Consider the following 27,549-nt stretch of genomic DNA (forward strand, 5'->3'; position numbering starts at 1 on the left):
CAGAGGGATAGGGGACAAGGATCAGAGAGATACTCTCAAGTAATTCACAGTCCAGTTGACAGAACACTGCACACGAATGATAAAACCTGGCCTTATTATCAAAGGCAATTTAATCTAGCAAACTGAAACACTTCATTTAGGCCCAAGAAAGCAGAACTAGATCTTTTCCATTATTACTGTTTGTTCAACTTTTCCATCAGCCATTCTCAGAAAATGTCCCTGGCAAGCAATAAAAGCTCACCATGGACTATTCAGCAATGTTCACAGCAACAAAATGGGACAACTGCCCCCACTTCCTACACAGTCTCAGCTTTACTTGTTCCTCTGACTCCCCTGGGCTCCACACTGTCAGCTTCATAATGAAAGTAGGTGGTAAAATGAAACTATGCAAAAATATGTCACCAGTGCACTCTTACCAAGGAACTCCACAAATCACATTAGGAAATGTTTTCTTTTCAAATTGATTTATTTCACACCACTTTGCTTTGGTTGTTCAAATGCAAACAGCTTCAGAAATCAAATTTGCAAGTCTAAAATTAAGATGACACAGCAGAGCATATGCATCATTCATGATGATTTCATAGTGTTCCCTCGCCTGATTTACAGTTGTCAAAATTAACATTGCATGTCATGATCCATTATGTGTTTTGCTCAACACTATATTATCCAAATCACAACAAATTCAATTAAAACTAATTTCAATTCATTTCAACTCTTCCATTTTTTTTAGCTCCTTTCTACCCTTTCCTTTCTTTCTGCGAAGGTATCTTATAAACCTTATATGATTCTATATATGACATCCTTTTAATGATAATTTCTTCATAACTTGCAACATAATCTTTTTTCATATTTTTATTTTTTAATCACAGATTTGGTTTATCTCACTTTCCTTTCTTTGGTTAATCTCCTTTATTCCATAGAAAACCCCGTATTTTTCTGAAGTAAGTCACAGGATTCTGTCATGGAGGGGTGGTTGTAGACATAAGCCTCTGACATTTAAAGACACAAAAATATAAACAAATTCTCTCTGCATACACCTTTATTTCAAATGCAGTATCTTACAAATCAGGACACAAGGATGAAATTAAGAAATGCTGTTAATAAATAATTTTGCAATAAAAATCTATGATACACTAATTCTTTCTTCAGGAAATCTCCATGATGTATTTGAAGATCAAAATATTCAATGGCGTTGGCTGTCACATATTTGTACTGGGTTTACTGAATATCATAAATCATGCAAAAATTATTTTTAAATATCCTTATCATAATATTATGTAAATTTTGGGGCACCTGCGTAGCTCAGTCGGTTAAGCATCCAACTCTTGATTTCAGCTCAGGTCATTATCAGGTTATGAGATCAAGCCCTAAGTCCAGCTCTGCACTGAGCATGAAGCCTGTTTGAGATTCTCTCTCCCTTTGACCCTCCCACCCGGCTTGCACGCTCTCTCTCTCTCTCTCACTCAAAAAAAAAGAAATAGTAAACTTTTACATAAAGAGAATTTAATTTTGTGCTTAGTAGGATGTATCTAAAAATAATATCCTATTAATTATATTTTGGATGCTTCTAGAATTTAAAATACATTCCCTGGCTAGGGTGAGTAGAATCCAAGATTCTATGAGCTTAGCAGAAAGACATATCCACATATACAGTGAAATGTATATACTTACAAAGTAAACACATCTTCTTAACACTGGTGTCATCCTAGTATATTAAAGGTATGTAGATGTAAAAAAAAAGTGTTTATTTTCATTGTAAAATCAAATATACACTGATTTCTTTCCACCTATGGAATATAACTGCCCTTTTGAAAGAGATTTAAAGAACCTAATGGTAAGATAAAGTTCGTGTGCTTTTCTCCTTTTGTTTTCAATGATCTTTACCATCTAATTATTTTAAAATCATCCTGTTCTATTAATGAAAAATTCCTCTTGCAGGAAAGATGTTGGAGTAAGAGGACCCTAGGCTCAATTCCACCCACAGATATACTTAGAGAACACTCTCATTAGTGTAAATAAACCAGAAAATGACCCAAAGACTGGCAGAATAAATTCTGCAAGTAAATGTAGAGAAGAGGCCACATCAAGAGGGTAGGAAGGGCAGAGACACAGTCAGGAATTAGAGGAACTCACAGGACTGTCTGCAGAAGGAAGGAATGCAGCTGCTGAAGGGAGGGGAGAGAGCCAGACCCCTACATTGAGGAAGATGATCCCCACAACATTTGGCTTTGAAAACCAGAGGGGCTGAATTTCATAAGTTCTTATAACCAGCACAATGTAATATCTGGAATTTAAAAAAAAATCAGCAGGCTCAGAGCTGGGAGATCCTGGAGGGTGAGAGGAAACTGAGGTCCCACGCTTAAAGAGACAGCACAACAAACAGCCCAGAAGCAGTAGTGTGAAAGGCACCTGGGGTATATGGGAGGTAGAGTTATTTACTAATCTCAGAGCACATCCAAGGAGACAGAAATCTCTGTGGAACTCTTCCAGGAACAACAGAATTGACAGGCTCCATTTTCCACCCTGGTCCCCCAGCATAAACACAGGGCTACCTGCAGGACTTGTTACCTAACTTGCTAGTGCCACCACCCCAGCCTGCACTGTGCTTCTGCCAATCCACCCCTCCTGACAGCCTACCTCAGTCACAGTGCTGCAGGGCCCCTTCCATAGAGAAGGGAGCATGCACAAAGCTTGCCAGCACTGCTGCCTCACCACCCCACCCTCCCTCTGGGCTGTGTTTCTGCAGATCCACCCTTTCCAATATGCTCTTGGCCAGAGCCCATACAGGGTGGTGCCAGAGACCTGACAGTATGCAAACAGCCCTTACAGTGGCCAGCACTACTCTAAAGGGACTCCTGCCCCAGAGAGAGGGAAAGATAATCACACACATACCAGTTACATGGAGGTCCCAGCAGTGGGCTGGAGGCAGATAACTGGACTGACTATAGGGGACAACACAGGGAAAGTGCCCTGCAGTTCGGTGTTGCTACATCTCTGGCAAATGCCTGGTCTGACTCAATTCAAGCCCAAGGTATCCCCAGAATGGCCCACTAATACCACAAGGAGCAAAGACTGCCCAAAACAGGCAAAGAGAGCCATTGCAGATGATTAGACTGAAGGAAAAGTTGGTTCAGACACAACAGCAGGGTACACCCATCACACATAGGAGACACCCCTGAAGGGCCAGGTTCTGGTGAACATGGACACTACAGGGTAGGGCACTACAGGACCTCTTCTTCGAAGATAAGGCCATTACTTTCAAGTGCAGGGGATGTAGCTATCTTTTCTAACATACAGAAACAAACAAGAGAATTAGACAAAATGAGGAGACAGAGGAATGTGTCCCAAATGAAAGAAAAGAAGAAGAGACCTAAGCGAAATGGAGATAAGCAACATGTCTGATAGAGAATTTAAAGTAATGATTATAAAAATACCACTGGACTTGAGAAAAGAGTGGAGGACATCAGTGAGACATTTAACAATGAGATAAAAGAAAAGAATCAGAGATGAAAAACACAATAAAGGAAATTAAAAAGACATTAGATGGAATAAATAGCAGACTAGATGAAGCAAAAGAACAAATCAGCAACCTGGAGGAAAGAGTAATACAAGTAATCAAGCTGAGGTGAGAGGAAAAAAATGTGCAAAATGAGAATAGACCTAGGGAAATCAGCAACACCATCAAGTGAAATAACATTTGCATTATGGGATCCCAGAGGGAGAAGAGAAAGAAAAGGCGGCAGAAAGTTTATTTGAAGACATAATAGCTGAAACCTTCCCAAATCCAGAAAAGGAAACAGAAACCCAGATCCAGGAGGCACAGATAGCCCCCAACAAAATCAACCAGGGAGGTCCATACCAAGACACATAATAATTAAGATGTCAAAGGCAAGAAACAACAAATGTTGGAGAGGTTGTGGAGAAAGGGGAAATCCTCTTACACTGTTTGTGGAAATGCAAGTTGGTACAGCCATTTTGGAAAACAGTACAGCGGTTCCCCAAAAAATTAAATATAGAGCTACCCTATGACCCAGCAATTGCACTCCTGGGTATTTACCCCAAAGACACAGACGTAGTGAAAAGAAGGGCCATATGCACCCCAATGTTCACAGCAGCAATGTTCACAATAGCCAAACTGTGGAAAGAGCCGAGATGCCCTTCAACAGACGAATGGATAAAGAAGATGTGGTCTGTATATAAAATGGAATATTACTCAGCCATCAGAAAGGATGAATACCCAACTTTTACATCAACATGGATGGGACTGGAGGAGATTATGCTAAGTGAAATAAGTCAAGCAGAGAAAGTCAATTATCATATGGATTCACTTATTTGTGAAACATAAGGAATAGCATGGAGGACATTAGGAGAAGGAAGGGAAAAATGAAGGGGGGGAAATCGGAGGGGGAGACGAACCATGAAAGACTATGGACTCCAAGAAACAAACTGAGGGTTTTAGAGGGGAGGGGGTTGGGGGATGGGCTAGCCCGGTGATGGGTATTAAGGAGGGCACGTACTGCATGGAGCACTCGGTGTTATATGAAAACAGTGAATCATGGAACACTACATCAAAAACTAATGATGTACTGTATGGTGACTAACATAACATAATAAAAAAAATTTAAGATATCAAAAGAGTAGTGATAAAGAGAATTTTTAAAGCAGCAAGAGAAAAGAAAGCAGCTACACACAAGGGGAATGCCATAAGGTTATCAGCTGATTTTTCAGCAGAAACTTTGAAGACCAAAAAGGAGGGGCATGAAATATTCAAAATGCTAAAGGGGTAAAAAAAAGTCTGCAGTCAAAAAAACTCTATCCAGCAAGGCTACCAATTAGAATAGGAAAGACAAATAGTTTCACAGCCAAACAAAAGTTAAAGGGCAACTAAACCAGCCCTACCTGTTAAAGGGGACTCTTTGAGTGGAAAGGAAAGACCATAAACAAGAGTAAAAAAAAAAAGGTAGGAAGCACAAAAGTAGCAAAAGTAAATATATATATAAAAATCAGTCAAGGGACTCAGAAAATAAAAGAATGTAAAATATGACACCATACACCTAAAATGAGAAGTAAAGAATGGGTTCAAACTTAAGCAACCATCAACTTAATATAGACTGCTATATATAGAAGGTGTTATATACAAACTGAATGGTAATGACAAATCAAAATCCAGTAATACATATGCACAAATTAAAGAAAAAAGAATACAAGTATATCACTAGTCATGAGAGAAGAGAGCAAAAGAACAGAGAAAAACTGCAAAAACAACCATAAAACAAGAACAAAATGGTGATAAATACATCCCTATCAATAATTACTTTGAATATAAATGGACTAAATGCTCCAATCAAAAGATACAGAGTGACAGAATGGATAAAAACACAAGACCCATCTATATGCTGCCTAGAAGAGACTTACTTCAGACCTAAAGACACATGCAGATTGAAAGTGAAGGGAGAGTGAAGCATTAATCATGTCAAAAGAAGCCAGGGTAGCAATATTTACATTGGAAAAAATAGACTTTAAAACAAAGACTGTATAAGAGACAAAGAAAGACACTATATAATCATTCAGGGATCAATCCAACAAGAACATATAATAATATTATAAATACAAAATACTTTTGTACTCAATGTGGGAGCACTCAGATACTTAAAGTAGTTAATAACAAATATAAAGAAAGTAATTGATAGTAATAGAATTATAGTAGGGGACTTTAACACCCACTTACATCAATGAACAGATCCTCCAAACAGAAAATCAACAAAGAAACAGTGGCTTTGAATGACACACTGGAGCAAATGGATTTAATACGTTCAGAACATTCCATCCTGAAACAGGAGAATACACATTCTTTTTTAAGTGCACACGGAACATTCTCCATAACAGATCACACACCAAGCCACAAAACAAGTCTCAACAAATTCAAAAAGATCGAAGTCATACTATGCATCTTTTCTGACCACAATGCTATGAAACTAGAGATCAACCACAAGAAAAAATCTGGAAAGAACACAAATGCATAAAGGTTAAACAACATGTTGCTAAACAAAGAATGAGTCAACCAAGAAATCAAAGAGGACATCAAAAAATACATGGCCAAAATGAAAATGAAAACACAATGGTCCAAAATCTTTGGGATGTAGCAAAAGAGGGAAGTTCTAAGAGGGAAGGTTATAGCAAAATAGCCTACCTCAAGAAGCAAAAAAAATTTCAAAGAACCCAACCTTACACCTAAAGAAGTTAGAAAAAGAACAAACAAAAGCCCAAATCGGTAAAAAGAAGGAAATAGTAAGATGAGAGGTGAAATAAATGATATAGGTAGAAATGAAACAAACAATAGAACAGATTAATGAAACCAGGAGCTGGTTCTTTGAAAAGATCAGCAAAATTGATAAACCTTTAGCCAAACTCATAAAAAAAAGGACTCTAAACAAAATCAGAAATGAAAGAGAAGAAATCACAACTGATACCACAGAAATGTAAAGAATTATGAAATATTATGAAAAATTGTATGTCAACAAATTGGACAACCTAGAAGAAATGGATAAATTCCTAGAAACATATAATCTCCCAAAATTGAACCACAAAGAATAAAAATTTGAACAAGCCAATTACCAGCAATGAAATTGAATCAGTAATCAAAATTCCCAACAAACAAATGTCCAGGACCAGATGGCTTCACAGGTGAATTCTACCAAACACTTAAAGAAGACTTAATACCTATCCTTCTCCAACTATTTGAAAAAATAGAAGAGGAAGGAAAACTTCCAAATTTATTATATGAGTGCCTGCATTATCGTGATACCAAACCCGATAAAGACACTACAAAAAACCCCCAGAAATACGGTCCAATACTTCAGATGAACATAGATGCAAAAATCCCCACCAAAATATTAGCACACTGAATCCAATAAGCCATTAAAAAATCATTCATCACAATTGAGTGGGATTTATTCCTGGGATTCAAGGGTGGATCAATATTTGCAAATCAATCAATGGTATACACCACATCAATAAGAGAAAGGATAAAAACCATATGATCATTTCAATAGATGCAGTAAAAGCATTTGACAAAGTACAACATCCATTCATAATAAAACAAAACAAAACAAAACAAAAACCTCAACAAAGTAGTTCTAGAGGGAACACACCTCAATGTAATAAAAGCCATATGTAAAAAATCCACAGCTGACATCATCCTCAATGATGAAAAACTGAAAGCTTTACCCCTAGGATCAGGAACAAGACAACAACGTTCACTCTCATCACTTTTATTTAACGTAGTACTAGAAATCCTGGTTAAAACAATCAGGCAGAAAAAGGAATAAAAGGCATTCGAACTGGTAAAAGTAGTAAAACTTCCACTATTTGCAGATGACAGTATGCTATATCCAGAAAACCTTAAAGATTCCACCAAAAAACTACTAGAACTAATAAATGAATTCAGTAAGGTCGCAGGATACAAAATCAATGTACAGAGATCCACTGCATTTCTATACACTAAAAATGAAGCAACACAAAGAGAAATTAGTAAGCAGTCCCATTTACAATTTGCACCAAAAATAATAAAGTACCTAGGAATAAATTTAAACCAAGGAGGCAAAAGACCTTAACTCTGGAAATTATAAAATACTGAAGAAAGAAATTGAAGATGACACAAACAAATGGAAAGATATTCTGTGATCATGGATTGAAAGAACAAACACTGTTAAAATGTCCATACTACCCAAAGCACTCTACAGAATTAATGCAATCCCTATCAAAATACAACAGCATTTTTCACAGAACCAGAACAAATAATCCTAAAATTTGTATGGAACCACAAAAGATCCCAATTAGCCAAAGCAATCTTGAAAAAGAAAATCAAAGCTGGAGGTACCACAATTTCAGATTTCAAGTTATACTACAAAGCTCTAGTAATCAAAACAGTATATTACTGGCACAAAAATAGGCACATATATCAATGGAACAGGATAGAAAGCCTAGAAACAAACTTATGATTATATGGACAATTAATCTTCGACAAAGAGGTAAGAATATGCAATGGGAAAAAGACAGTCTCTTCAACAAATAGTGTTGGGAACTTTGGACAGCTATGCAAAAGAATAAAACTGGACCACTGCCTTACACCATACACAAAAATAAACTCAAAATGGATTAAGGGTTTAAATATGAGACCTAAAACCATAAGAATCCTAAAAGAGAGCACAGGTAGTAATTTCTCTGACATCAGCCATAGCAACATTTTTCTAGATATGTCTCCTGAGGCAAGGGAAACAAAAGTAAAAATTAATTGTTGGGACTACCTCAAAACAAAAAGCTTCTGAACAGTGAAGGAAACAACGAACAGAACTAAAAAATCACTACTGGATGTGAGAGGATATTTGCCAATGACATATCTCATAAAAGGTTAGTATCCAAAATATATAAAGAACTTATAAAACTCAACACCCCCCAAAATCCAATTAAAAAATAGGCAAAAGACATGAACAGACATTTCTCCAAAGAAGACATCCAGATGGCCAACAGACACATGAAAAGATGCTCAATATCATTCATCATCAGGGAAATGCAAATCAAAACCACAATGAGATATCACCTCACAACTGTCAGAATGGCTAAAACCAACAACACAAGAAACAAGTGTTGACAAGGATGTGGAGAAAAGGGAACCCTCTTGCCCTCTTGGTGGGAATGCAAACTGGTGCAGTCACTGTGAAAAACAGTATGGAGGTTCCTCAAAAAAATTAAAAATAGAATTACCGTATGATCCAGTAATTCCACTACTGGATATTTATCCAAAGAATACAAAAACACAAATTTGAAAAGATATAGTACACCAATGTTTATAGCAACATTATTTACAATAGCCAAATTATGGAAGCAGCCCAAGTGTCCATTGATAATGGACAAGGAATATGTGGCATACATATAGAGACAGAGAGTAGAATATTATTTGGTCAAAAAAAAAAGAATGGTATCTTGCTGTTCTCAACAACATGGATGGAACTAAACAGTATAATGCTAAATGAAATAAGTGGTTCACAGAAAGACAAATGACATATGATTTCACTCATATGTGAAATTTCAGAACAAAACAGAGAGAGAGAGACAAACCCCAAAATAGAATATTTTTTTCAGACTCTTTTTTTTAAAAAAAGATTTTATTTATTTACTTGTCAAAGAGAGAGAGCACAAGCAGGGGGAGCGGCAGGCAGAGGGAGAGGGAGAAGCAGGTTCCCTGCAGAGCAGGGATCCTGATGTGGGGCTCGATTCCAGGACCCTGGGATCATGACCTGAGCTGAAGGCAGACACTTAACCGACTGAGCCACTGAGGCATTCCATCATACACTTAACTACAGAGAACAAACTGATGGTTACCCAAGGGGGTAAGGGGTGGGGAGCTACGTGAAACAGGTGATGGGGATTAAAGAGTATACTTATTGTGATGAGCACTAAGTAATGTATAGAATTGTTGAATCTCTATATTATACACAAGCTAAAATAACACTGTATGTTAACTATACTGGAATTGAAATAAAAAAAACAATAAAAATTTTAAAAAACACTAAAGAATTTCACATTTTGCTCAGCCATTCTCAATTTACAAAGCAATTTTACATGGGGGCGCCTGGGTGGCTCAGTCGTTAAGCGTCTGCCTTCAGCTCAGGTCATGATCCCAGGGTCCTGGGATCGAGGCCCGCGTTAGGTTCCCTGCTCAGCAAGGAGTCTGCTTCTCCTTCTGCCTCTGCCCCTCTCCCTGCTTATGCACTCTCTGTCTGTCAAATAAATAAATAAAATAAAATAAATAAAATCTTAAAAAAAATTTACATGCCAGAGAGCTGCATTTTTTAATAAAAAACTGTTTGAAAATCTGTATGATATCTAAAATGTATCAGTATACTGTATCTTGGATAAAATCCAAAAGTATTCAAATTTCATACTACTGAAAATAATTTCTGAGAAATTCATAGTTATTATTCTTGACTTAGGATCTATCTCTTTTCCTATCTCTATTCTTATTCACCCATCAAAAGGAGGACATGCATATTCTTATACATGTCAGTTAGTGGTCTGGTTTATGGCTCTGAGCAGCCTTTTGAAAGGTTTTCTTTTTTAAACCAAAGAAGAAAATTAATGTAATCTCAGCCATCAGTGGTCATAACTGATTTTTCTTCTTCAAAAATTTGCTTTGTTTGTTCCAGCACACTTCACTGTACGTGATTGTACCAACATTCCATGATCTTTTCAGTACAAAGCCTTCTTGTATTAAGCACAGCACAGTTACTTTGCTCATTCACAATTCAATTGCTGTCCTGGTAAATACCATTAAACAAAATTTCCCTCATCACAACTTTCAAAATCTAGTATCACTGACCACATACTTATACTAAATAAGAAAATACCTGTCAAAGAAACTTTTGGGAAAAAGCTAGATAATCACTCTATAATAAGATGATATAGCAAGGTAAAAGTGTGAGTAGAGGGTTAAAATCATGCCTAATATGTAAGCAATAATTTTAAGAACAAAATTACTAATACAATATATTAGTAGATGCTAAAAGAGTGAGCACATTCTTAATTAGGTTATACAAATAGTGCATTAATAATTTATTTAATTCCTTATCCTATGCAGACTTTTTCCCTTTTGAAAGCATTTCCTCCTATTTAAATCCCTTCTTGTTATATTCCAGTCAGAAGGAGACTCAGTACTACCCACATAAAAGTAGGAGAATTCCAGCAAATAAACAAAAACAATGGGTGAGATCACAAATGCTGTTAGGGAGATGCAAGGTCACTGCCCCAAACAGTGGCCAGGCTGCTCAAGGAAGTGCCAGCTCAAGAAAGTCTGCTCTCACACAGGCCCAAAGAAGAAAGTTAAACTTAGAACAATCGAATGGAAGATATTAATAAGGCTCTGAGGAAAAGCGACGAAATTGGAATGGACTTTATTTTAAACTTTATGTGAAGGGGAATTAAATAATGATATCTACAGTTTGACTTATGGTTGGTCTCTGGTCCCCAGTACTTTCCTTTAACTTAAATAGATTTAAAGCACTACCTAAGGGCTTCCTTTTGTTCAACTGTTCCATGATAGGCCATCATTTAAAACCAAAAATACTCCTGTGAGGTCAGAGAGAGAGGTATTAGAGGAGAGGTGAGGATAGCCCAGGCCTGATGAGACAGACCATCGTGCCTTAGGATGTGGGAAGTGACCCTGGTGGTCACAATGATATGATATTCAAGATGATTTGCTAGAAGTTTACAGGCAAACATGGACAATAGTAGCCTTTAGTTTGCCATCTTCGGTGCCAGTTACTTGAGAGCTGTGACTAAACAGTTTAGTGGCTTCAAGATATAAAAACAGGAGTAACTGACAAGGTAAATCAGGATGTTTATAAGTGTACCAAAGGTTAAACTGATTGGACTAATGCTCAGAAACTACTGGAGTACATTTATAATATCAAGGAAGATATATGTGATTTCTCCTTAAAAAAATTATGCATTTTATATATTAGAAAATATATTTAACTATGCAAAACAACTGTTTCATGTTAACCAGGCACAGTAATATTAAAATACATTTGAAACATTGTCTTATGAATGGAGCCAATACCTATATCCTATATTCTCTTAGGTGAATAGGATTTATCTGTCCTAGGACATTCTTCAGCACATTTCAGTTGCATTTTTCTTTCTTTTTTTCTTTAAGGATCTTATTTATTTATTTGAGAGTGGGAGAGAATGAGAGAGAGGGAGAGCACAAGCAGGGGGAGCGGCAGGCAGAGGGAGAGGCAGACTCCTTGCCTAACAAGGAGCCCAATGCGGCACTCAATCCCAGGACCCTGGGATCATGACCTGAGCCGAAGGCAGACGCTTAACCAACTGAGCCACCCAGGTGCCCTCAGTTGCATTTTTCATAACCTGCAGAAGTGCCAGTTTTCCCAGTGGCCTCAGTTATTCACTAAAAGGCTCAATTTCTAAAACAGAAAGAGTCAATTTTCATACTTGAACAAACATTTATTGGGAACCAATTGTGTGCTAGGAATTGTCTTAGTGGAGTGGGAGAAAGGCTAATATCGTGTCTATCTTTGATGAAGTAGCTTATGTAGCAATCACCTATTGCTATTACATAGGTTTATATACATATACTATATTTCCTGACATAATAGATATCGTAACTTGAGAAAACTTTCAAAATTTAACAAAATGTAGTTTTTAATGAAATGTGAGACCTGTCATAATATAATCAGTTTTGTTGTTGTTTTAAGTGCACCACTGAAAAGGTATCTTTTATTCAAGGAATGAAATTAGGTTGAGGAAAAGAGCAGAAGGAAACTTAGGTAATACCATAGGTAAACAGATCAGGATAGGAGGCGTGCATAAACTCAAGTGTGAATAGAAAAATGTCATGCAGTCAGTGTGGGATGCTGAATAAAGAGCAGAAGACAAGCTTTCTCTGCTTTATAAAATTTTGACGAGAGCAGCTATCTTGGATCCCAATGCTGGTCTAGTGAAAGTGTATACAGAGCTATTGGCATCTGCCCTGACAGTCCCACTGTTCTACGATTGTGAAGTAATGTCAACACCTCTGGTAGGAGCGCGAAAATACATGCGCTTCCTTTTTACTGATTCGAGGTAAGTGTATGCTTTGCTTCTCCCCGCACTGTTATGCTCTGTAATCTAAATGGGGCACTTCCTGGGAACATGCAAAAAAAAAAAAAATTAATGTATGGTGATTAACATAACAATAAAAAATTTTTTAAAAAAGGGAAGACTGACATGTCTGCTATGAATCAGCCTCATTATAAAAAGGCGGGGAGGGGGGCGGGGAGGAGAGATGACAATCAGATCAGATTGAAAGAAGCTGTCTCCCCTAAAACAAAAGGTATCAAGAAGACTATTTCAAAAATGGATGTACTTCAAGTTTTGAAATATGTCCTTATCTGTTGAGACGGAGCCTAAGCTTCCTCCTAGAAATGCTTTCGTGTGAACCGCCTTATGCCGCCGAGGTATCCAGGGCAGCACACGGGTCTCACACCTACAATAGCCGGGCCACCCTGTGCCAGGCTACTTTGCTGCCCTCTGCTTTTGCTGTTTTGGGTAACCTGGGCAAGTTACTTAAAAACTCTGATACTCAACTTTGCTATCTATATTATAGGAAGAGTAATACCTGCTTTATTTTATACACAGTGATCTTTTCAAAGTATTTCCACATAAAAATTATGTTTTATGTAAGTGCAAAGTTAATTCTGTACCTGGCCAATGTTGGACACGTAGTAACTGCTTATTCATTGTTTATTGGTTAATTATAATATGCATATAACATGATAATCATATTCATGAATCTCCACTGACCAATGTAAAAAGTTTATTTTATTTATATATAAAACTAAATATATATATTTATAAAATATGTTTATATTTTGTATTCATATATTACATAAACTTTTATAAAAATATATTTATATAAAATATATATTTATAAAAAGTGTATATTAGACTAAAAATCACTACCACTAATAATGCAACTCTTCATGGTTTGCCTTAAGATTTTAGGTAGAAATAATGCAAAGCCATAATGATTAGCAAAATATTAGTACTGTTTTCTTATTTCTTTATCTTATGCGTAGTTTTAATTATTATGATTTTTAGTAGTGTACATATTTTTTAATAGTGCATGGATGTAATTTATAAATAAATGCTACCTATCCTGGAGCAAGCTGAAAACACCGTTTCTAATAAATGTGGAAATGCCCAACCCACAGGACATAAAATCTAAACATTTAAGCTTGACCTCTAAGATTTGCCTGGCTTTTCCTTTAGTTTAGCTTCTCATTCCTTTATAAGGAAATTTCTTGATGTGTGAATGATCTGTGTACATCACACCCTTGCTCAGTGAATCACTACTGATGCAAACCTCAGGGCCTTTGCTCATGCTGTTCCCATTTTTTTCTTCCATCATCCTCCCCTCTCTTATGCATACCTTCTAATCCTTAGCCTTAGCAGCATTTCCTCCACGAGGCCATTTCTGATCTTGTCAGCCTCCCTCCATGAAAAACTTGCTGCCTAGGTTGTCACTTGCGTATACTCTCTCTATAGACATGAGATAGCACTTGTAATATTTTATTGCTTTCTTGTGCCACTTTTTTCATAGCAAAGTACAGGTCCTTGAGATTAGGGTCTCTGCTTTTCTTTTCTTTCTTTTTTTTTTTTGTCTATATATTCCAGCACCCAGTATGTCTTGTACTTTGTTGAACAAAAAAGTAAATAACTAAACAAATGCATAGTTAATCTGTAATATATAATAGCAGTGACATAGAAGTAGTTCTCTGACTCTTTCCATCATACTCTAGTATAGCTGTCATATCCATCAGGGCCAGCAGAAAACAGATTGCGAAGTCATATGGGTTAAATGAGAAGAGTTTAATAAAAGGATTATTAATAAAAGTGTGGGTAGTGTTCAGAGAAATTACCAACAGATGGTGAAGCACCCTGGGGCTAGCAAGTATGGGAAGATTATCACCCCAAGGTGGTAAGGAGACCAAGGTAAAAGATTTTACCGGAACGTGAGATGGACCTAAAGCTTCAGGGCGGAGCTGCTGGACAGGGGCTGTAGCCTTTTGTGAGAAGAACTCACAGTCAGTGGCTGACCCAAAAAGACAGGAATGTATACTCAACTCCTCTCTTCCCACCTTCTTATATACTGTTGCTGTCTCCTACGGGTAGGATCCAACCAGAAAGAAGAGAACCAGGAAGCCTCATTAAGGTACTGCTCTGAGACCAGCCTCTCGGCACATAGCAACATCTAGAAGGGCTGAGAGTGACTCTCTAAGCGCAAATGTAAATGTAATACACTGCCCAGTCAGCTCTACATGCTGAGATGAGCAAAGCCACATACCTCCGTTAGCTATATACCATCTACAAAATAATGGGGGCATACTGACTCTATTTCTTCAGCCAGCTGCAGCCAGCAAGAAGCTGAGGCGAGCTTATGAAAAACGATGGTGAGCATATGGCAGGCAAATCAACACTTCCAATGTTACAGAAAGTTTTTTAATCTAAAAGCCTGCTATTTATGCATGAGAAGTAGTCATTTTATAAATGGATTCTGAATAACCTAAAAGTAGTCAGTATTACTTTAAAGAGTGGGCAATTTACTCCCTTCTTTTTGGTAAGGTTAGAATTAGATTTGCAAGTTCAACGATTGGCCGAGTCATCCTGCGGGAACGGACCCTCAGGAATTCTGCAGCACATCTTCTGAGTAAAAACTGCCGTTACTTTTAAGACTGAGAGCCGTCCTGTTCTACATTCGTTCTGATGTTTCCGTATGAACGGATTTCTAGAACATGTCAAAATTAACTAAATTTCTGCCAGGAAAGATATATGGGATTTCATAGCCACAATTTTAGATATGGTTTTGGTTCAGAATTCTTAGGAATCACAAAACGTGGAAGGCTCTCAGAGATATTTCGGCTTCCTCCTTCCCCTGCTCATCACTGACTCCCTTCACACATATTTATACCCGAGAAAACGGAGTCGCAAAAATCCTTGTTCAACACTGTGAAGCCATGGATAAATAGGTTTCCCTATTTTATTACTTATTTCTCCTAATTATCTATTACTTAAATTCTCCTAATTATCTATTACTTAAATTCTCTTATTGATTCAGCCAGGTTTTTGGTTGTTGTGTTTTATTTATTTATTTTACTATTATAAAGCCAGTAGCTTTATATTCACTTAAAGAGAAGGATGGAGTAGTTAACAGCTAGTGTTCTAAGGTAAAATAGGAGTTAGGCACAAAGAGACTGTGTTGAGAAGAAATACAATTTTATCTTAACATATAATTTTGAAGATGAAAGGGTATGTCAGAAAAGTATAAGTTTAGGAGAAAAATGCAGAAAGCTACTTGAGTATTAGTCACTACTATCTGAAATACGAGACTGAATTTGTATAAAGACTTAAGAGGAAAAATATAATTGACAACAAAATGATAGAAAAAGACTCCAGTGTGCCATTTTTTCCAGGGATACTAGATTATTTTCCTCTTCATATCTTAGCCAGTTGTTTTTTAAGATTTTTTTTTAAGAACAGTTTTAGGTTTACAACAAAATTAAGAGGGAGGTATAGAGATTTCCCATACACCCTCTGTCACCCCAGATGCATAGCCTCCCCCATATCACATCACTCATTTGAAAAACCCCATAATCAATCAAAATCCATGCTTTACATTATAGTTAACTTTTGGGGTTGTACATTCTACCGGTTTGCACAACTATATAATGGCATATGTCCATCATTATAAGATCCTACAGACTATTTTTACTCCTCTAAAAGTTATCTGTGCTGCCCCTACTCATTTCTCTCTCCTACCTAACACCTGGCAACACTGTGTAGATATTGTGTGGATATAAGTTTTCAGTTCCTTTGGGTAAATGCCTAGGAGTGTGATTGCTGGATGATATGGAAGTATGATTAGTTCTGTAAGAAACCTCCAAACCGTCTTCCTAACTGGCTATACCATTTTGCATTCCCACCAGCAATATTCATTCTTGTTGCTTCACATCCTTATCAGAATTTGGTATTTTCAGTGTTCTGGATTTTTGCTATTCTACCAGGTGTGTCCTGGTATCTCATTGTTGTTTTAATATGCATTTCTCTGATGACCCCTGAGCATTTCTTCATATGCTTATTTACCATCTGAATTTCGTCTTTGGTCCATTTTTTTTTTAAATCAGGTTGTTTTCTTATTGTTCAGTTTTAAGAGTTCTTTGTGTATTTTGGATAACAGTCTTTTATCAGATGAGTCTTTTGCAAATATTTTCTCAGTCTGTGGCTTGTCATTCTCTTGACATTGTCTTTTGCAGTGCAGAAGCATTTAATTTTAATGAAGCACAATTTATCAATTATTTCTTTCATAGATCATCTTTTGTGTTGTATCTAAAAAGGTATCATCATGCCCAAGGTCATCTACATTTTATATTACCCTTTAGAAGTTTTATAGTAGTTTTGCCTTTTGCATTTAGGTCTATGATGCATTTTGAGTTCATTTTTGTGAAGGTTATTAAGGTCTCTGTCTAGATTTTTATTTTGTGTGTTTGGATATTCACTTATTCCAGCACTGTTTGTTGAAGAAACTCTCCTTGCTGCATTCTATTGTCTTTGTTCCTTTGTCAAAGGTCAGTTGACTCTATTTATGAGACCTAGTTATTTTTTGCCCTTATATATTTGTGCCTAAAATAAATGTCTGCCTTACTGAGTTATCTAGAAACTGCATAGATAGATCTGGGTTTTTTCTTTTTGTTTTTTGTTTTGGCTTAGCCAACATAAATCTGTTTTAGACCCCAATTCTGTCTTAGTCCTTCAGGAATGTACCAAGTGGAATTTCCCATACTTCCTGGCAGCGTTTCCACTGGATTTATAATTACAATTAATTGCCTTTGTCAAACAATACACCAAAACAAGGCATGTTTAAATGGAAGATACTTTCCAAAGTAGGCACGACTTTCACTAAATGTTTCTGGTATTACTTAGAGCAGATTTTATAGTTCTTCCTGAAACATGTTATGTCTTTGATATGCAGATTCAGGACTTTATTTCAGGAAGAGGCGATGTGGGACAGCTAAACTTTCCAGAGGTGAGGGCGGCTCATAGCAAAGCCTTAAATCTCAGGCTATGCTGTTGCAATCTGGAGACGTCTGCCTCCTCTACCCCCTTTCTTCTCCACTTCATCTTTGACAGCTTCTCTCAGCCAGGAGACCCAGGAAGTTACATTCTGGCTGAATTACTCTCCAGCTACACTTCCCCTGTGATTCTGGGGTGAAGAACTGGCTCTTAAGGGACCTTCCTCCACATTCCCTGTTGCTTGTCTGTGCTCTCCTCCCACCCACCCCCAACTGAGATAATCCAATGAAATGATCCTTCAATGAGCCTTTCAGGATTGTATCCCAATTACTTTAAAGGAATCTCTTTCAAGCCTCAAGTCCTAGATTTCTTTCCTTTTTCCTTTTTTTTTTTTTTAACTGTATGTTGAAGAGCTTGTCTCTTTTAATGGCATTTCTGGTGAGGGCAGGACAGTGGAATAAAACTGCCTTTACTCTCTCATGTTTGTTTAGAAATCAATTACTGCATTGGACTGAATGTGTGTGTCCCTTCAAAATTCATATTTTGAAATCTTAACCCCTAATGTGATAGTATTAGGAGGCAGAGCCTTTGAGAGGTGATCAGGTCACAAGGTGAGCCCTCATGAATGTGATTAGTACCCTCATAAAGGGACCCCAGAGAGCTCTCTCCCACTCTGTGCCATGTGAGGATACAATGAAAAGCCATTAGTCTGCAACCCAGAATGGAGTTTTCAGCAAACAGCGTATCTCCTGGCACCTTGATCATGGACTTCTTAGCCTTCAGGACAATGAGAATTAAATTGTGTTGTTGTTTATAAGTCACCTAGTCAATGGTACTCTGTTACAACAGCCCTGACTGATATACATACTTCATTTGCTAATAACTACATATTCCATACAGGGAAGCACTGTGATTTAAGTAGTCCTTTTATTGGTGGAATTCAGATTGTTTTGCTGTATCAAATCATGCTATAGTGAGAGTTGTACATTTATCTAGAAGAAATTCATAGTAATAGAATCACTGACAAAGGTAGTGTCCGTTTAAAATTTGGATACATATTGCAAAATTATTTTTCAAATAGGTTGTACCAATTTTTGCCCCACCAAGAATATGTCTGTTTTCCCCAATTCTTTAATATTAAATACTATTATTAGTAAAATATCCAGTCTCAGACTTCTATCCTTAGAAAGACCTGCTTGCAGGGTTGGCCCTTGGCAGGCATCTGGGAACTTAACTGGTCAACAGTTTTCTACACTGTTAAAAAATTTTCTCTGAATGAGAAAACTGCTATAAATGTTCATTATGCTCAATTTGTTTGTATAAACAATGTGGTTCACAGTGAATATTTGCTTTCCCTCTGGGAGTTTGGGATTTTTGCATATGCTAAGCAGAGGGTGCCCAAGTGATCAACCCCCAATAAAACTTTAGGACACCGAGACGCTAATAAACTTCCCTAGCAGATAATGCCTTGCACAATTTGCTGCAACTCTTCTTTGGGGGAATTAAGTCTAGGCTATGAATTTCCACCTGGAAAGGACCCTGGAAGCTCCAAATTTCCAGGGGAACCTCATACAGTTTCCTTCGGACTTCTCCCCATGCACATGTTCCTTTATGCTTTTGCTTTGTATCCTTTCACTGTGATGAATCTCAGACATAACTAACTATATGCTGAATCCCGTGAGTCCTTCTAGTGAATTACCAAAACTGGATGCTTAGTGATCCCTGACACATTATTAAACTTTTTATTTACTAATCTGAAAGGGTGAAAATGGGATTAAACATTGTTTTTGTATTTAATTATGATTGAGGATTAGCATATTTTCTGTGACCTGAACCTATACTTGGCTGATTTTAATCCATTTTGATTTTTAGAGCAGTTATAGGTTCACAGCCAAACTGAGTGTAAAGTAGAGAGAGTTCCTATAAACTTCCTGCGCTCATACATGCAGAGCCTCCCCATCATCAACGTCACTCACTAGAATGGAACCTACATTAATATATCATAATCACTCAAAGTCCTCAGTTTACACCACAGTTAACTCTTGGCATTCTAAATTCTATGGGTTTGGGCAAAAGTAAAATGGCATATATCTATCAAAATATCATACAGAGTCATTTCACTGCCCTAAAAAATCCTTTGTGTTCCCTCTGTTCATCTCTCCCTTCCACCTAAACCCTGACAACACTGCTAATTCTTTCCACTGTCTCTGGAAAAGGGCTTTGCCTTTTCCAGAATGCCATATGGTTGGAATCATACAGTATGTAGCCTTTTCTCTCAGTAATTATGCATTTAGTTTCTTCCATATCTTTTCATGGCTGGATAGCTCATTTCTTTTTAACACTGAATAATATTCCATTGTCTGAATGCGATACAGTTTATTGATTCATCTTCTGAAGGACTTCTTGGTTGCCTTCAAGTTTTGGCAATTATGAATAAAGCTGTTAAACATCTCAGTGTAGATATTTGTGTGGATATAGGTTTTCAGTTCCTTTAGGTAAATATCACTGAGCACATTTGCTACATCGTATGGTAAGGAGTGTGTTTAATGTTGTAAGAAACTGCCAAGCTGTCTTAGAAAATGGCTGTAACCATTTCGCATTCCCACTAGCAATGAATCAGCGTTCCTGTTGTTTCACATTCTCACCAGAACTTGGTGTTGCCAGTATTCTGGTTTTTGGCCACTCTTAACAGGTGTGTAGTAGTATCTCTCTGTTGTTTTATTGTGTATTTCCCTGATAACCTATGAAATAAAGTATCTTTTCATATGCTTGTTCACCATTTGTAGGTCTTCTTTGGTGAGGTGTGAAGGTCTTTGGCACATTTTCAGGTTGTTTTCTCATTGTTGAGTTGCAAGAGTTTTTTGGCATATTTTGGATACTAGTCCTTTATCGCAAGTGCCTTTCACAAATATTTTCTACTAGTCTATGACTTACCTTTTCATTCTCTTGATCCTTTGCTTATTTTCAATTAGGTTTTGATCTTTTTCTTAATATTATGAGTTCATATGTATTAAGAAAATTAGTTCTGGGGCGCCTGGGTGGCTCAGTCACTAAGCGTCTGCCTTCAGCTCAGGTCATGGTCCCAGGGTCCTGGGACTGAGCCCCACATCAGGATCCCTGCTCAGTGGGAAGCCTGCTTCTCCCTCTCCCACTCCCCCTGCTTGTGTTCCCTCTCTCACTGTGTCTCTCTCTGTCAAATAAATAAATAAAATCTTTAAAAAAAAAAAAGAAAATTAGTTCTTTGCCAACTATATGCTCAAATATTTTTTTCTCAGTTTGCTACTCAGGTTTTAAGTTCATTAATATTTTTCTTGAGCAAAATTTACTCTTTTTTAAAAATGTAATTGACGGGGCATCTGGGTGGCTCAGTCATTAAGCGTCTGCCTTTGGCTCAGGTCATGATCCCAGGGTCCTGGGATCGAGCCCCACATCAGGTTCCACACTCAGCAGGAGGCCTGCTTCTCCCTCTCCCACTCCCCCTGCTTATGTTCCCTCTCTCGCTGTCTCTCTCTCTGTCAAATAAATAAAATCTTTAAAAAAAATGTAATTGACTATTTTCCTGCATGATCTCTCCATTCTGTACCCTAAAGTGTCCTTGTTTAAGATTTAAAAATTTTACCATTTCTTCTAATATTATAAAAACAAATTTTAAGAATTGCATATATACCTGGGCTTTGCTTTGGTATAACAAGTGCCAAAGCATACAATCCGTCTTTTTTTTTCTTTCACAATTCTTCGTATTCCTTTACATGGCAAAGCAATTGCCCCCAAACAAAGCAAATTAATTAATTTCCCCCCAAATTGGAAATGCTCCTTCACCACAGGCAACATTTTACAGGGTTTTGCAGATCTTATTTCTACACCCCATTCTATTTGACCCTGATTATTCATGCAAGAACATCAATTTACCGTTACTATTTTTATAGACTAAAATGCATTTAATTATCTTGGGACATTAGTTTTCTCTCTCTACTTTTATTTTTCAAAAGTTCCTTGGCCCAGGGCGCCTGGGTGGCTCAGTTGGTTAAGCGACTGCCTTTGGCTCAGGTCATGATCCTGGAGTCCCAGGATCGAGTCCTGCGTCGGGCTACCTGCTCAGCAGGGAGTCTGCTTCTCCCTCTGACCCTCCCCCCTCTCATGCTCTCTCTCTCATTCTCTCTCTCAAATAAATAAATAAAATCTTAAAAAAAAAAAGTTCCTTGGCCTTTCTTATATGCTTATTTTTCCCTTATAAATTTTACAGTAACAGTATTGGGACAATTTGGTATAGGCACACCTCTTTTTTTATGTTTCTAAGTCTGGTGTTCTACGCAGAACTTTTTTTTTTTTTTTTTAGATTTTTTATTTATTTATTTGAGAGAGAGAATGAGAGACAGAGAGCACGAGAGGGAAGAGGGTCAGAGGGAGAAGCAGACCCCCTGCTGAGCAGGGAGCTCGATGTGGGACTCGATCCCGGGACTCCAGGATCATGACCTGAGCCGAAGGCAGTAGCTTAACCAACTGAGCCACCCAGGCGCCCTCTATGCAGAACTTTTATAGTTAGGTGTGTCTACAGATTTCGTCTTTTTAAAAAATCTTTTTAAAATTTTATTTAAATTCAAGTTAGTTAACATATAGTGCTTTATGAGCTTCAGGGGTAGAATTTAATGATTCATCAGTTGCATAGAGCACCCAGTGCTCATCACATCAAGTGCCCTCCTTAGTGCCCATCACCCAGTTATCCCTTCCCCCCCCCTTCCCCTCCAGCAACCCTCAGTTTGTTCCCTATTGTTAAGAGTCTCTTATGGTCTATGGTCTTTTTTACTTTTGTAAGTGCAGTATTTTAATCTTTTGTTTCCACCATAATGTTTAACTAATTGTTATTTGCATCTAGGAAATATATTGATTGTTTTGATGTTATTTTTGTGTCCATCCACTGCCCCCCTCATTGAGTTATTTTATTGTTTATATTTTCAATTGATTCTCTTGAGTTTTCCAGTGTACAGTCAAAGTATCTGGAAAAAAAAATCTTAAGTTTTCCACCTGCTTTCCAATTTTCACTTCTTTCTCTTTTCAACTACATTAACTAGTACTTAGAGATCAATATTAACTAAAAGTGGAGTTAATGTGCTGTCCTGTCTTATTTTTGACTACAACAGAAATGCTTCTAGGGTTTCACAATTTGAGTATTGCGCTGGCTTTCAGTCTGATGTCTCTTCGTCTTTCCTTATAAAAATTATTTTACACCAGTTTTGGGGGCGCCTGGGTGGCTCAGTTGTTAAGCGTCTGCCTTCGGCTCAGGTCATGGTCCCAGAGTCCTGGGATTGAGCCCCGCATCGGGCTCCCTGCTCAGTGGGAAACCTGCTTCTCCCTCTCCTACTCCCCCTGCTTGTGTTCCCTCTCTCACTGTGTCTCTCTCTGTCAAATAAATAAAATCTTTAAAAAAAATTATTTTACACCAGTTCTTCCATGAGGACATGATTTCAACCTCTTCTAGAAGAATATTACCTGTGTGCAATTTCAATCTGTGGATTAAAGTCTTAATTTCAGGAAAGTCTTCTATTATATATTTTGTGGGGTTTTTTTGTTGTTGTTATTTGTTTTTTCTGGTCCTATCTTCAAGAACACCAGAGTTTCATGGAGTGATCTTCCTTGCTTGTTTCCATATCCATCATTTTTTTAAAAAATTAGTTTACTTGGGCGTTCTCAAATTGTTCTCTATATCACTGACTCCTCTTCACAAGATATTTTTCCACTTTTTATTGCTTCTAATGTAAATTCCATTTCTTTTTCTTGTTCCTAATTCCCCTCCATTTCTTTTTGGAGCCCTGCCAAATCACTCATTCAATTAATGAGTTAAGCTCATTCAATTTTCTTAGCTCCTCATTCCGCTTTTGGTTCAGAAACACCATATTTCCTTTACTGTCTCTGGTTTCTTGGAGAACTGCTTGTCCTTACTTTCGTATCAACTCTTGGCCTGGGGCAATACTCTACTTAAGCTTGGCTGAAACTCACTGGTTCATAGGGAAGCCCCCTGTGTCATGGTGTGTATGTGTAGTGATTTAGAATTCTCGTCCACTGGTCATCAAACTTTAATCCCTCAATCCATCAAACTGGCAGTCCTTTCTTGGCAGTAATGGCATAGTGAGTTTCTTGCTCAGTTTTGCCTATTATGCCATCTGTTTTCAAACAAACTCAAAGATGCTTCAGCAGCCCTTTCTTTTAACACAGATCATGCCATACTAAGGAGATGTCATTGGCTTGGCCCTCACAAAGTTCAGCCTACTCAGAGATTTTGAGTATTTACAAAAGGTGCAAAGACATAACACCCTTCTAAGTTTCTTCTTTTGGTTAGGTTTAATTTTGCCACATTCTCTAAATCTCTGTCATTTGTGGTTTGAGACTGTGATTTCATGTTTGAAAGCAAAAAGAAGGCCAGATTTATCATCTGAAACTTGGACGTTCTAGCAGTAATTCTGCTACAGTTATATTTATTTTCCTATGAACTGGTTCCCTAAGATTCTTAGGTTTATTTAGTTAAATTAATTTTGTCACTCTAACAGATGTTTTTAGCCTTATTAAATGATTATTTTATCCTCTGACATGACAAAATTGTTTCTGAATCTGATATAAGGTGAAAGACTTAAATTTGATCATCAAGTCTGTGTTCTGTGACCCTCTGCTTTGTTGGTGTTAACTATTTACTCTTTATTTCACTAGCTTCACTGATGTGGTGCAACGTTTGAGCAAAACCTAGGTCAAAGTACCTGATTCTTACCTCTTCTTCACTAAGACTTTAACTGTCTTAATCATATGTATTTATCCATATATATTCTTATGTATAATTCTTACATGCAAGAAATATTAATAACCAATTTAAATTTAACCTATACCCTAATAAGTTATATTAGGATATTTCTAATAGAATATAAGAACTTGACAAATGATCTACAAATTTTTAAATGTGTTTGCTTATTTCAAACAATCAAATGGGAATATTAGGCTCTATGGCTCTATGCAGTGGTAGGTACTACCCTAATTACACTTTTAATTGAGTGGTCAACATTAAATTAAATGTCTACAGCATGTTAACTTGGTGACAGCAGGATACAACTCAAGTTGCCTTGGAGGTTCATTTAATTACTTGGTGGGAGCCAAGTAACTAATATAACTATAATATTTCAGGAAAAGAAATGAGGAAATCAGCTGAATAAGGATAGTCAGAAAAGAGTAAAACAGGGATTGAAATGAAAACTCACATGATACAGAATCAGAGGTGAACACACGTACATACACATACTCTTAAGGAGTTGTAGGGAACCTGGAAGATGAAGGCAGGAGATCAAGCAACCACTAATGAGACCAAGAAAGGAGTTGGACTGATGTCACTAGATGAAGAAAAAGCAGATTACTGTGTGGCCAAGAGAAAATACAACTGTGTAAGTACAAAGAGGGGAGGGACTAGCACATATCCTAAAAATGGCGACCGGAGCAACACTATGCTGAGAAAAATTATTGTCTAGATATATCAATTGTTTATTTGTTTACTCATTTCTTTAAACTATATCCTGTACAAAAAAGGCTTTCAACCAGCTTTCAAAATCCATGGATGGCAAAATCACTAGGTAAGAATGAGTGAAAGGAAATCATGGTAAGAAAAAGATGAAGACAGTGGGGTATGTCGGTGAGCAACACACTTGCCCCACAGTCCTATTCATGCTCCCGGGAGCCAAAGCAAACAGGAACAGGTGATCCATTACAAGGTTTCCAGGACCATAAGGAAAGCAACCCAGCTGCTCACCAGGAGCACACGGGTTGAGGCTTCAGTGAAATTTATCTTATGTGTTTTTAATCAAGAGAACAGACTGCATGATGGAGTAGATGACACTTTCAATGTCATTTTTACAATAAAGATGATATAAAATTCTGAGTGATGTTACCATAATTTCACTCAGTTCAGTCCAAACCATAACTGCATAAATAGTACCAAAAAAGCAATTATGCAAATGATCCAGATAAGACACTCCCAGATGGTCTGGCTTATCCAAGAGCAAAATTTAGAATATCCAGAGAACATCATATCCTTTAGATAATCCTCAATGAATAATCCTCAATGAATATTTTCACAACAAATAAATCACACATGAGAAAGCCTTTCATAACATAGTCATTATTTACCCAGAGATCATTTGACATATAATTTGTCTAGAACATGCAGCCAATTAATTACATGTTTTCTAAACTAGGATACTCATGATTAAATAATGTCTACTTACCTTAGTTTCTTCTGGTTCCCCTTTTTCCCTCTAGGGAGATTTATTCCATTTTATAAAATGTGAATTATTCTTAGGTATAGCTCCCTGGGTGGTTGTTTAAATTTTTTGTATAGGGTAATTCTGAAAATGTTATAAACTTGGAGAGATTACAAGTGTGCTTTATTCTCACTAAAATAAGTATCTGAATTCAAAACCCCCAAACTGTACCTTCTAAGTAAGTTTTCTTTTTCCCCCATTGTAGGTGGAAACAGCACGACCGACCTAAAAAAGTAGTAATACCTCATGGAGAAGAGCTCATGATAGATCTTTGACAGGAACATTTAAATGAACTCTAGGAGTAGAGTGCCTAAACATGAGCAAAACAGAGATAATGTCAGGAAACCCACAAAAGCTTAAGTGCCTTAAAACAGAACATGTTATACTTGGGGGTAGCTCATTCTAGGTTGTGCACATGTGAATCTTGGGACTTAGTACAGCAGAGCCTTAAGTACTTTCTAGCCCATGGCCTTGACAGAGAGCCACCCCCAGTTAATGGTTATAAAATGTTACCTCAAATCAGCAGCCTTCCCCGTCTTGTTAGTACACATAACCTCTCTGGTCTGATATCCAATCTGGATGTCCCAATATTTATTCTCTTGTCGGTTCTGTCTGTTTCTGTTTCTCTTTTTCTTAATAAGTTCCCGGGCTTCTGGATCCTTCAATCCTTTTCCTCGGTCCTTTTCCCGTTCTTTATTCTTCCCACGTCTCCTTGCTTGTCTTACTTGTCTCGAATGGGGCATCGAGCACGAGCTCCAGGGACCCACGTGCAAGCTGTACATGCTCTCTTCATCTTCACAGGGGCTGGACTGGCACACCTGAAACTCCGTCAAGTTTGGGCAGCCGGAACCTCCAAACTGGGGGGGTGCTACCACGTGACGCGTCCGGTGCTGGAGCCCGCTGCCACACGTCTTGGAGCATTCGGACCAGGCAGAAAACTCAGACACAATGCAGTCTTGCTGGCAGGGGATGAGGCAGGCCTGTTCCAGGAGAGGTTTGGGCTCGAAGTACTCACAAATGATATCCTCTGCAGGAATGTCCTTCTCTTTCTGGATGCATGTTATCTCTCTCACCTGAATGCCTTCCTCCCCCTTAATGCACTCAAGGGGTTTCTCCAGGCTTTTTGAAATCACAGGCTGACACTGATTCCAAGGTCCCAGGCTCCAGTCATACAACTCTTTGTGCCAGTCACACACTTTGAAACAGATCTGCTGGTTACTGGGTCTCTCGGCCGGCTTACAGTTTGTATGTAATGTCGTCCAGCCTTCCACATGAGCACACCACACAGCCCGGGTCTGAATGCCTCCTGGCCCACATTCATCTCCCATGCATCGGCCCCATGGACCTGAAAATGATACAAGAGTTAACAGTGCCACTAGAAGAAAACCATAAGTTACTTCACTTTCCAGAAAGGCATTTCAAGATCTAGTACATTAACTTCCCTGAAGTGTTATAAAGTAGGTCTCTGCACATGAGTGTCGGAAAGTAATGATCTGTACTCGGTATTTTTGCAAAAGGATAAGTGTGTCAGAGGGTCTATATAAGGTAACTGCTGGGACAAGTTCACTTTGGGTCCTTTTGGGATTAAAAGTTTGCTTTTTTTCATTTTCTTAATTTTAGATAGAGAACCCTT

The 27,549-nt window shown here is 37.6% G+C and overlaps 1 protein-coding gene across 1 annotated transcript in view; it reads right to left on the minus strand.

Moving 5' to 3' along the window:
• THSD7A (thrombospondin type 1 domain containing 7A) overlaps positions 1-27,549 on the minus strand; it is a 431,993-nt gene that overhangs the window by 220,745 nt on the left and 183,699 nt on the right. Inside the window, exon 2 of the mRNA XM_021689643.1 lies at positions 26,430-27,261. Within this exon, the coding sequence (XP_021545318.1) occupies positions 26,430-27,261 (832 nt within the window). The remainder of the gene's footprint in view (positions 1-26,429; positions 27,262-27,549) is intronic.

The sequence above is a fragment of the Neomonachus schauinslandi genome, chromosome 12 (assembly GCF_002201575.2).
Source record: "Neomonachus schauinslandi chromosome 12, ASM220157v2, whole genome shotgun sequence".
Lineage (NCBI taxonomy): Eukaryota > Metazoa > Chordata > Mammalia > Carnivora > Phocidae > Neomonachus > Neomonachus schauinslandi.